Here is an 11,891-nt window from a genome sequence, read left to right as displayed (position 1 = left end):
GAAAGTGGAAACAACGAGAGCGCGAGCGAGCCAAAAAGGCAACCCATTCGTGACGTGAGGTGTGAGGAAATTTTACCCATTCTTTTCTTTAAAAAATCCACATTTATTTCCTTTTAAAAATAGAAATACAATACCAAAATACAGTCGGTGACCAAGTAAAAAACAGAAATACAGTTGGTGCTGTCAATTGGGATGCAATGCGCCAGTTTTAGGTAACTATTTGAGCTGGCACACCATGCTTCCCACGGAAGATCCCATTCTACCGAGCTGGGTGCCTGGGTCCACTCCATTCCTTGTTTGCTGCATCACCGAGGGTACATCAGATTTTCCAATCTTTTTACTAGTAGCAAACGAAAATTGCTCTGTTCCAAACGGGCCAAATCGATCTTAGCCACAGGCATCTCCATCCTTTGCTCAATTCGATTTGGCTAAGTGCGCCAGGCATCTCCATCCTTCGAAAGTGAGAAATCGACCATCCTGGCTCACCTAAACTCTGTTTTTTCGGTGATTCGTCGATGATCCAAGAAAACTAAAGATGTTGGGAACAGAACAAATTCCTCGCATTCTTTTCGTTAAAAAAAAGTAAATCCAATCAGGATTATCGGTAAGATCTCCCAGATAATTTCTTGCGAATCCTCGGTGCAATGACAGCTCATTAGCTTTCCTTCAGCAAGAGGAAACAAGCTGTATGTTTTGTCGTGTCCTGGAGAAGAGTTGGCGATCTGGTTGATCTCATGCGTGACGGCGGCATTTCTGTGCTTCGAGATCGCGGATTAACATTTAAATGGCGTCTGATTGTGAAAAGATACTAGTGAGTCTCATGCTATTATTGGGATCATGCGCTGCTGATTCAGTCCCTGCCCATTCGGTAGAGCCAGTATTTCCGTGTGTAGTAGCGGGAGAGGTTCGTTGAATCTGGACACGCTTAGCAAACGAGCTGTCCACTAAAGCGTCCAGGTTCGATGTATTGGGAACCTGGAAGAAGAAGCCACTAGTTTATTGGGCCAGCCTAAAGGTGATCGTTAAAGTCGGCCTGATAAACATTTTATGGTCCTAAAGGGGGCTTTACCCCCGCACACAAGTTTTATGGGCCACGTGAATGAATAGGGGACGAGTCGGCCCAGTTATGAATCAGATGCAGAAAAGATTTTGGTCCAGACGCACAAAGGCCCGATTGGTGATCCACTATGCGTTTGCATCAGTCTCTTCCATTAGGTGACGTTGTTTCAGCTACTTGTGACGAACTCATCCTGCTCTGATGAATGGAGCAAAAAAATGCACCGCCCTCCACTGTCCAAAGTCCAAACACAAATTAATGAATGACCGGTGCGCAATCAGCAGGTGAAAACGACGGTTATATTTTCTTTCGAATTATCTGTGCCAAGCGGAAGATTGCTTCAGTCGTCGGTAAGGAGTCGCTGCGAGCTGCGATTTGAAAGGTTAGCTAGATACTTTCAGTGCACTAGCGCCCTGATTTTTCTGAGGATTTTCCCCCTTTTTTTGTGAAGAAAAAGTGTTGAGGAGGATGCTGGGACCTGCATGCAGCTCGCACTGTTGCGTGCCGTCAGAGATTCCTGGTCACTGCGGCGGCAGTGACGTGGCGCGGGAGGTCGACACACCATTCGGCAGGTGGAGACCGGCGTGACGTGGAAGTTCTACGCGCCACACACGTAGCCGGCACGATGCTCCTGGTACACGCAAGCTTTTATACGTCGCCATCGCCAAAATATCTCGCCGCCCCTGAGGTTGCATAAAGCATCTTCGACGTGTCACCCGCTTATTTTAGTACTGCACTGCAAGATGATTGTCAGCAAATTTGGACGAGAGAGAGCGTGACAGTCTCGGTGGGAGTCAAGCGGAGTTATACGAACATTAAATTTCATACAACGTGAGCAATTTTACTGACTTGGTAAAATCTTTATGAGAAGAGAGAAGAAAGTGTTTCATCGTATATGAGAGGAGTTTCATCCCTATGACACTAAACAGGCATGGTTATCCAAGTTCTCAGTCTTGATAACAGTACAATGAAACTGTACAGTAAGATTGGCCTTACAAAGGTGAAATCTTTTTTTTACTATAGTGGAACAAATAGTTTGTCAAAATTCTAAATTTTTTTATCGCTTACTCCCTCCATCCTACAAAGACTGTATGTTGATAGTAGCAAAACTAAAAGTCCAAAGTACCCCTAATAACTCTTCTTGATAAGATGGATTATCGAGTAGAATTAATTATGCACACATGCTTCAATAATTGTCGAACCTATTAGTCTTCTTAATTAGCGAGTCTAGCTCAGGGCATCGATGGTGGGAGTAAATGATCGATTCGTTAACTAGCTAGAAGGTATTACGAGGATCTTTATTGGATTGTCTTCAAAGTTATATGGGCATTCTTTGTGGGACAAATTGTGAAGGCTAAATGAACAATCTTTGTAGGACAGAGAGAGTACGGAAAAAGCCATCAGTCCGATTACTACCGAACCAATACAAGATTCAACTGAACCAATACAAGATTCAATTGGTGCTATTTTTTTCTTCAGTGGTAGGTGACTTGCCCGTTAATAACGAAATGTGAGGGGTGATTTTGTCAATCTCGAGAATCTGTCGGCTCAATCTCTCAGAGATGCTCATAAAAGTAGAAATATATGCATGTATTCATAAAATTAAGTGTATACAAGCGTCTGCGTCTGGTCTCCGTGGAAGGGCATGTCTAGTGCTACCACATGCACCTCTTCAACTGCCTCTTCGTATGCAGTTGAGCTTCCAGCAAAAAAAAGAGGTGAAAACTCAATTTGACTCGATAGTAAAACAATCAACGGAATGTTGAAAATAACACCGACCACAAAAGTGACACATAGGACACGTGTCAATGAGCAATTTGCCCTCTAATCAGGGTAGCGTGGTGGAGCACCTCCAATAGATCCACGGAGCGTCCCCTGAAATATCTTCCTCCTCCGTCTCTTTTTCTATTGTTCCACGTGACCCCCAGCTTCTGAACTTTCCAGAACCTACCAGAACCATCTTTCTTCGCAAGGGCCCCCAGCTCGCAAGTCGCGACACACCGATGTCACCGTCTCTCGCTTCGTAGCCGTTGACACCAAAATATCTCGTGCAAAAATATCTCACCCCCCCCACAGCGAGAGGGCACAGCCGTAAATCCCCGCCTCCACGGGCGCCGCCTCACTCGCTCGGGCGGTCGGTCGGGTGCACGGAACCCCAGGAAATATCGCTGAGGCTTTTTGCGCTTTTGAATTCCGCAGCCACCGCCGCGCCGCCCTCCGACGACGGCGAATGGCCACCGGCGGCGAGGAGAAGCGGGCGGCGCTGCTGCGGCAGATAACGGAGGAGGGCGGGTTCGCGTTCGTGGCCTCCGCGGAGAAGGCGGCGGCCGGGGACGTCCGCGCGGCCGAGGCGGCGCGGGAGATGGCGTGGGAGCAGCTGCACTCGGCGCCGCGGGACGAGGTGGGCGCCGCGTGGCGGGACGCCTACGCGCTCGCCTGCCTCCACGTGGCCGCCCTCCGCGCGGCCGGTGGGAACGGCGGCGACCTTCGCGCCGCGCTCCGGGCGCTCGACATGGGCCTCATCATGGGCGGGGGGCTCCTCCGCGCGGAGCTCGAGGACGCCATCGCCAGGGTCGTCGCCGACCGCAGCGGCGGCGAGGCGGAGGCGGTGACCGGTGGGAATGTGGAGAGGTGGAAGGAAGGGATCGCGGGGGACCGAGACCCTGCCGATGTGAGTATCTCAGCCGCCTCTCTGCCTTACTACGATCTCGCATCTGCTCGTGTGGATTGCTTCATGGAAATGTAGTGCTAGCTAGAGTTAATTTTGCACAGCGTTACCGGTGACGTTGGTCTGGAATTGTTATTCGAAGTGGTTCGGGTAGTGTTCTCATTTTCCTTGGCAAACGTCCACTGACCCACCAGCGTTTCATCTCAACGCTGTGTGCACCTAGCAGCAGACAGCGTTTGTTCATGTCTGAAGACTGCATCCCAGGTCCCTAATGCCGTGCTATCGTGCCTTTTTAGGTCCGTGCACTAACTTTAACTGGTCTTACAGGTGCCTCAATTTTTTCTCTACTAAACAGGCTAGTTATTTTCACAGAAGTGGGGAACATGCCGGCAGGAATGCTGGGTTCGTTTTATCATTTGTCAGCCACTTGGTAAAGAAAAGTTTCAAGACCTTCTTGATTAATTCAGGTGTTACATACCCAAGTAGCATAATCACATTTCTTTATGTCAGTGGACAATTGGAGCATGCTGTCTGGATTAGCTGAAAATATTGTTGACAGAGTACTTCCTTGCCGCAATTATCTGATTTTGTTGGTGTTCCATCCTAAGTTACCACTCCTGAAAGATACTAATTACCCTTTCCAGACTTAATATTTCTCCAAGCTATGGCTTACCATGTGTACTGATTCTTTTTGGGGAAAATTATTCACTAACTTTCTCCTTTGTATGACCAAATTTTACCAAGATGGGGACCACATGAGGAATTTAATCTGCCATATCTACAGCCGTTTGATATGATAATTTGTTTCAGGTACTCAAACTTCTACCAGTGAAGGCCCTATCTTGTAAGCAAATTGAGAGGCGGTCATGCATTTCTTTGGAGGCATTTATACGTGATTACTTTATATGTGAGTCCCCTGTTATACTCAGTGGCTGCATTGATCATTGGCCCGCAAGGACAAAGTGGAAGGACATAAACTACCTAGAGAGGATAGCTGGAGATCGGACTATTCCTGTTGAGGTGACTTACTTACACTCCTAGACATTGATAACTGACATGTAAAATTGCAAATAATTTGCTGTTATTTGGGGGAAAACATGGTAACACATCCAATTTGGCCAGTCGCTGTTAAACATTCAAGCTTGATTTTCAGGAGTTCAGTTTCAGCTGGTTTGAGGAACAACGGTAATATTGTAGCGTCTTGTCTGTCCCACAATTTATCCTTTGCACTATGCCACCTAAGTTAACTGCTGAAGGTGTAAATTTGATGTGTAACATAGATCAATGTCAAATTCCAGGTCGAAAAAATTAACTTCTGAGTTCCTAGGACTTTGTAGAGCCTGAACTTTATCATGTGTTACATTTGACCATTTATGGCATCCCGTGCTCCATTAGTTAACCTGTTAATCTTGTATGTTTTTATATCATTGTTGATGGTTGAAGATTTTTTTTAACTTTTAATCTTGTATACTTTATTTTCATAGGCTAACCATTAGTCCTGAGAATTTGCCGTGCTTCTGCTTACAGTGATTCCTTTACCATCTAGTATGGGAAAAAATATATGAGTATGGAACCAAATTCTTCAATGGCTTATTATTAGAAGTTGCTTGAAATTTGAGATTGCTAATTTGTCTGAGCAAATCATCTGCATTAAATTTTCTTGTATTCATGCAATTTGCAAAAATGTGTGGCCTTTATTTTCCATTGATTGCAAATCCTGTCCATAAGCAATTGCTGCTTCACGTTGATCCTGGACTTTAGCTTGGTTCGGATTAAGTTAGGTCTACATTCTGGTTGAACATTGTGGTGTATGTCCTTCGACATTCTTTTTTGTGATATATGGTCCAGGTTCACTCATAACAAATAGTGTTGCAGGTTGGGAAAAATCATGCATGTACTGAGTGGAAACAGGAGCTTATCACATTTTCTCAATTTCTTGAGAGGATGTGGTCAAGTGATTCTGCAAACCTGGCATATGTAGCACGGCATCCATTGTTTGACCAGGTAATAAATTGTGTAGCAGCTTGATATATGCATCTACTGTCTAAGCAGTTACTTACCTAGCTAGCTATTGGATTTTATTTATAACATTTGACAGATAAAGGAGCTCCGTGAAGACATTACAGTTCCTGAGTACTGTTGTGCTGGCGGCGGCGAACTACAGTCACCTAACGCTTGGTTCAGCCCTCATGGGACCGTGACCCCACTGCATCATGACCCACATCACAACCTTTTTGCTCAGGTATGACGCAAATAATGTCTCTGTTTAAACCTTCATGTCTGTATTCTTGAGTTATGTGGGCTGATTACAATCAATAAAACAAATGTCGACCAACCTAGGAGGAAATAGGTGGCTTTTTAATTAAGAAGAAACAGGCACCCAAATTTGCCTTGACACCCTCGACCAACTCAGCTAGGCTCAATTCCTGTTGGTTACAATCAATAATATATATTTAACTTGCCATGTTTAATAAGTTGACCATTTTATTTATTGTATCAGTACTCATTTGTACTTCTATTTTCTTGCTATTATTGCTTGTGATATGATGGTGTTGTTTCTCTGTCCCCACTTGTATTTAGTGGGGATATTCTGATTGATAAATGGCTTTCAGGAAAACTTCTAGCAATCCGCTGCTTTGCGTATTTTTGCTGCTTTCAGAAACCACTGTTCCCATTGTAATGTTAAACATAAAATTGGGCCTTTTAGCCAAGTCTTACAGAAAGTACCTTTTTCATTTCTTTGCTTAAACTTAAAATCAACAAGCCCTTAATACAAACAACAAATCACAGGAAAAACATGGTTTAACACTTCCTATCATTTCAATATTGTACAACTATTTATTGGGACGTGCTGGAGCAGGGCATCCTGTGCTTGTTTCACTTTGGTCACCGCCAAGTTACTTTCTGGCCACCAAACCCTGTACTGAGAGAAAGGCCATTAAATTATTGGTTTGACTTTGAAAAAACAACATTTATGTGTTGAACAAGCTGAACTGACTGAATGATTGATGTTGGCCTGTTGCTTTGCTATCTCAAACCACATGTTCCTCAATGGTGGTGAAATCATCTTTGATTATTTGAGTGCCCATAGAAAAATTGTCCTTGCATTATTCATGTTTTGCCACTTCTGCCCTAAACTCTTAAAGGCCAGGTCCTTAACAGATTGTTTGGTACCCACCATGATGTATGGACAATGTCCTCATATTTTTCTTTAGCTTGACTTGTGACAAAAAGATCAGCATGTTTGTGCCTATTCTTAAAAGGTTATGGTGGTAACAATGGAATTCATAACGTATAGAGGTTTGTGGAACTATAGATGTTCTTTGTTCTGTTAGTTATTTGAATAGATTATGATTGATAACTGTTTTGAAGCTGAGAGTGACAGATTTTGTGTAGATTAAGATCCTACATCAGTTGATGTGTCTGGCTGTTATTTGTTGGCAGGTTTTGGGTAGGAAGTATTTCAGACTCTATCCTGCTTCTGTATCTGTGGACCTGTACCCTCACACAGAGGCAAAGCTAAGCAATACTAGTCAGGTGTGTAGTCCATTTTGTACTTGTACTATGTATATGGAATAGAAGCTTTTTGAGATCAATGATGTTCGCATGCTAAAGTGACATGAGTATAAGAAAAAATATTGATTGGATGCTATTTTGTTTCCTGCTTTTAAAATTTTATGAACCTTTAACAAATATGCTATGACCTACGAGCAACCTTGATGTTGACTGAAAACACAGTGTTTTTTTATAATAGTTCTAGGAATAAGTAACCTTGATGCTAAGAAAAGTCAGGTAAGTAACATGTACCTGTTTTAAACTATCATTGTATATATACGGAATAGAAGAATTTCTGAGGTCAATGATGTTTGCATGCTTAAGGGACATATATATAACACTAAAACTGGATTGGATGCCAAAAAAGGTAGCACTTTACCTTGTTGTCCATAATTACGTTGTTGCCTGCTTTTAAATATTTCTGATTTCTAAAGCTCTGTTTCAAATATGCTACTTGATTATGATATTTTGAAACTGTGGTGAGCTTTTCATTTAATTCCGGGAATAAAGTGAATATGCCAAACCACGCCATATAACTAGTGATGGTGCTAGATTTCTTCTGGATGCCCTGGTCAACCTGTCTTATGGGAACCCTCCTATTCAACTTTACTTGGTAACAACCCAAATCTATTAGCAGTCTGCCATGAAAGCTCTGTACTGTTGATAAGGTTTATTGAGTTCTGTTGTAAACCAAGTTGATCTGCATGTGATTTTATTGTGCTAATCCGTGTAACAGGTAGATCTTGACAGCATTGATGAAAAGGAGTTCCCGAAGACAGCAGATCTTGAATTCGTAGATGGAATATTGGAGGAAGGGGACCTGCTTTACATTCCACCGAAATGGTGGCATTACGTGAGATCTCTTTCTATTAGCTTTTCTGTTAGGTTTTGGTGGCGAACGTCAGGAAGTTCATAACGCTATTGTTTTGATGGTCCATGATATTTCTATCATCGGATCGGTAGATGCTTAATAAAACTTCATTGAGCGAATATTTCATGATCCACTGCTGTGTGGGTACGGCCTCACTACACTGATGTATATCATTGTTTTCACGACAGTGATTTAAACTGTTAGCTGCAATCGTACTAAGTTACTATTGGATGCTAGCGTGCTTGTTTTACCCTTAACCGACAACCGACTCCTACATTACGACCTATCTATGTTCACTAATCGATTTTCCTTTTCTTTTTTAAGTGGAAGGGTTCACTAGTGCTTAATCTGTCATTTCTGTACATGTGAAAAATAGGGAGCATGTTAAAAATGTAACTCGAGAGTCAGCTCATTAAGAAATGTTCGGAAATCATCTGTAATTATTATGTTTGGCTTTATCCCTGGGAGATAAGCCACCAAGAATGGTTCTGTAACTTTTGTTCACTTATTCTGAATACTTCTCATGTCTGTCCCTTCATGTCTTTCAGATGAGCTATGGAGCAGATCATTTGTTTTACTTGGCTGTGGATTTAGCTTTTGTAATTATCGATGATAAAGCACTAACTGCTAACCATACTGTCCATATTAAGTACTCGAAACATTTTTTAGAGGAATCAGTGACAATCATTTGGTTTTGGATGCCATGTATGTTCATATGGGACTCTCAGAAACATCTAAGAGGGAGACGGGGAATGCTTCACATACAAGTGTGCAGCCCCTCTAATATAGTTTTCTTTTTGCAACCAAGTACTTTGAAACCTTTGATTCGTAAATGATCAACCACAAGTGATCTGAACCATTTTAAGGAGTTGCGCAAATTGGTTGTGTGTATAGTATTTACGAGGAGTTCTTACCTGCCTCACAGTGGCGGAGTCAGGAATTATGCATAAGGGGCGCCGACCAAACATGTTTAGCAAAATATCATATGCATGGACATTAAATTTAGAGCAAACTTCTTTATTATTTTGATTATAGTGCTCCTGATGTATTTATTGCTTGCAAGGGATTAAAGGTGTATTTATTTATATATGCAGCTGCTAAGTATGCTTTAGTTCAGCATTCACCAAAACTAAGTAGGGGACACACACGTTAATTAAACTCACACGAATGGCACATTCAAGTCAATGGCAATTGGCAAGAAGTAAATTTACGGCAAATATGTTGACAGTTTTTTTCACAATTTAGACGCACACTTACGCACAGTATCCAGTAGGTCAGCCATTTTGCTACGTACAAGGGTGGCATTGGGTTTGAACGAAGCCCCGCAGCGTACGATTAGAGTAGTGCCAGGAATGGAGAGAGCGTTCGAGCATCACTCCTTACGCTGTGCAGCCCCCCGATGCCCATGCTAGCAAAGTTGGGAGCGATGCCCGTGCTAGCAAAGTCGGGAGCACAAACAATGGAGGGGCGTATCGTGGCATCTTGTCGTTGGCACCTGGCAGTGGCATCATGGGCATGGAGTCGTCGACTTCGATCGGTACTCGGAGAGAGAAGTTCTCAATGTGTGTGTATCCTACGTACCGGCCCGGCCCAATATACTTGCAAAATCCCCCCCGCCGAGCAAATCTCGCGCTCGCGGCCTCCACGAGATCCGGCGCCGCGCGGGGCCGGCACGCGGCAGAGTGGGGCGCGATGGTTCTGCAGGAGCGTGCGAGCACGCGAAGAAGACCAGGGCCGGGCTCTGCCAGAGGGAGAGAGAGATCTAGTCGGGGGGACAGAGGGCTGGCTGGCGCAGCGAAAAGCGGCGTCGGCACCCGCGCTGGCTGGCTGTGGCTGCGGCTGCTTTGGCATCTACCCCTCGGCGGCACGTGTCCGCCCTCCCGTCGCTTTGGCCAGGTCCCGGTCCCCCAGGCCCCAGCGCGCACGCCGTCCCCCCTCCCAGCCACGGCCCCCGTGCGTTTCGGCCCTGGCGAAAGGCTGCCGCCGCGTCGCAACCCGACGATAGCAGGCACGACGACCCCCGGGCAGGGCAGGCGTATGGGACTATGCGAGAGATTTCTCGCGGTGCCCGCCCGTATCCATCCCCGCTTCCTTCTCGTTCTCGGCAGGTCTCTCTCCCCGGCCGCCACACGAACCGCGCGGATCTTTCTCTGGCTTTTGAAATGGCGAGGGCTCGCCACTCCCCTCTCGCTGTCTCGCCGCTGATGATGACGGTCGCCCACATGCTCCGCTATGCCCGGGGTGCTTTTCCTTTCCGAACTCGAGGGCACGCGGGCACGCAGGCACGCAACGCAACCCATCCAGCCTTTGCCTATCCGGGACGACGCCGGCGGCGACACAGCGATTTCTTTCTACTATTTTTCCCCCCAGAGACAACCAAAGAAAGCCCAGACACAGCCACAGGGCGCTCACATGCGCCCGTGGATCGCACAGCTTTGGCAAAAATGGTGCTCCGTCGTCAGAGCGGCCATGGCGCTTTCTCGTTGAATACCACTCGGAACCAGCTCCGACAAAGCACGGCCCCAGGCCCTGCTCGCCTGATCGCTGCTTGCATTTAACAAAGCGAAAAGCGTTGTTGCTTGCCCTCGCACACAGTCCCCTAATGCTTTGCTTGCAGGATGCCACTGCTACTCTGCTAGTGAGAGGTATCATTGGATTGGACGGCATTTTATAGATTTGATTAAACTAACGGCGCGGGATCATCATCAGGCAGACGACATCCCCCTGCCACGTTGGTGCACTACAGCAGCAGGCAGCAGCCTTCGAACTCTCCAACCTCCTACTCCTACGACACTCATGCTGCTGCCCGGTGCCACAGTACAGCTGCTCTTGCTCTATGTGTTCTATCCACTGCACACTGTTTTTTCTTTTGAACTAAACCACGGCACACTGTGCAGCTCCAAACGGAGAAGAAGAGCCAGTAGTACAACACGTACGGGCCTACGTTATACTAGTACAACAGGACAAGACGGCAGTACAACTGTACAAGTCGATTTTGTGCCTTTGAATATTCAGCTGAAAACGAGCTCTATCTCACCATCCGCGCACGTACAACGCCTGTGAATGCACAGTAGCCGAGCACAACCCTACAGTAGTATAGAGCCAAGTACAGGTCTGCCTGATAACAACGTCCTGTACGCATGCCATACATGATTGGCCATGGCTAATCCTTCTATGCATGATAATCGCTACAGTTAATGCCGGACGCTTTCACGACGTTAATTGTGTCCCCAAGCTTGCAAGGCTCGCCATCGCCGGGGAATGTGCAAACCACCTGCCGCCCGGCCGGTGATCCCTCGCCGTCATGAACACGCACAGGTACAGCTGCTGCAGCTTGTGTTGCGGCTGGAGCTGCAGCAGCCGAGATAGCAATTGAACAGCCACTACAGCACCTGTGTTGACAAAGAGGCTGCAGCACCTGCTCGCTAGGCTGCTACGGCAGCTCCTTGTGCCAGCAGCCGAACGGCTGGCTGCCAGCCGCATGCAGCCGCTGATGTGGGGCGTCATCGGGGCCGTGACCGGAGCGGAGTGGGCACCGACCGCCTCGTTGCTGCTGGCGCTGTCGACGGCAAGCGACAGTTGCCGCTCATGGCCGGACGTGCTCCGTGGAAAAAGCTTCAGCAGCCTAATCATAGCTCACTGCACAAGATGCAGGCAATCAAGCAGCGCCTGTTGCCACCGCGTTCTGCAGTGTGCAATTGCCACACCTACCGGGGAGGGGTGGGGGGGGGGGGGGGGGG

General features: G+C 46.2%; 1 protein-coding gene across 1 annotated transcript; it reads left to right on the top strand.

The window, feature by feature from the left end:
• The first annotated feature begins 3,136 nt into the window (after window positions 1-3,136).
• LOC101773425 (lysine-specific demethylase JMJ30) lies at window positions 3,137-9,010 on the top strand. Its single transcript, XM_004974780.4, has 7 exons — window positions 3,137-3,728; window positions 4,536-4,745; window positions 5,601-5,729; window positions 5,824-5,967; window positions 7,170-7,262; window positions 8,017-8,133; window positions 8,700-9,010. Exons 1-7 carry the CDS (start codon window positions 3,288-3,290, stop codon window positions 8,985-8,987), a joined length of 1,422 nt encoding a protein of 473 aa, XP_004974837.1. The 5' UTR covers window positions 3,137-3,287; the 3' UTR covers window positions 8,988-9,010.
• Window positions 9,011-11,891: the final 2,881 nt, after the last annotated feature.

Source organism: Setaria italica, chromosome VI (genome assembly GCF_000263155.2).
Source record: "Setaria italica strain Yugu1 chromosome VI, Setaria_italica_v2.0, whole genome shotgun sequence".
NCBI lineage: Eukaryota > Viridiplantae > Streptophyta > Magnoliopsida > Poales > Poaceae > Setaria > Setaria italica.
Note: the sequence above shows the minus strand (reverse complement) of the source record. Positions and strands in the feature narration are given on the sequence as shown.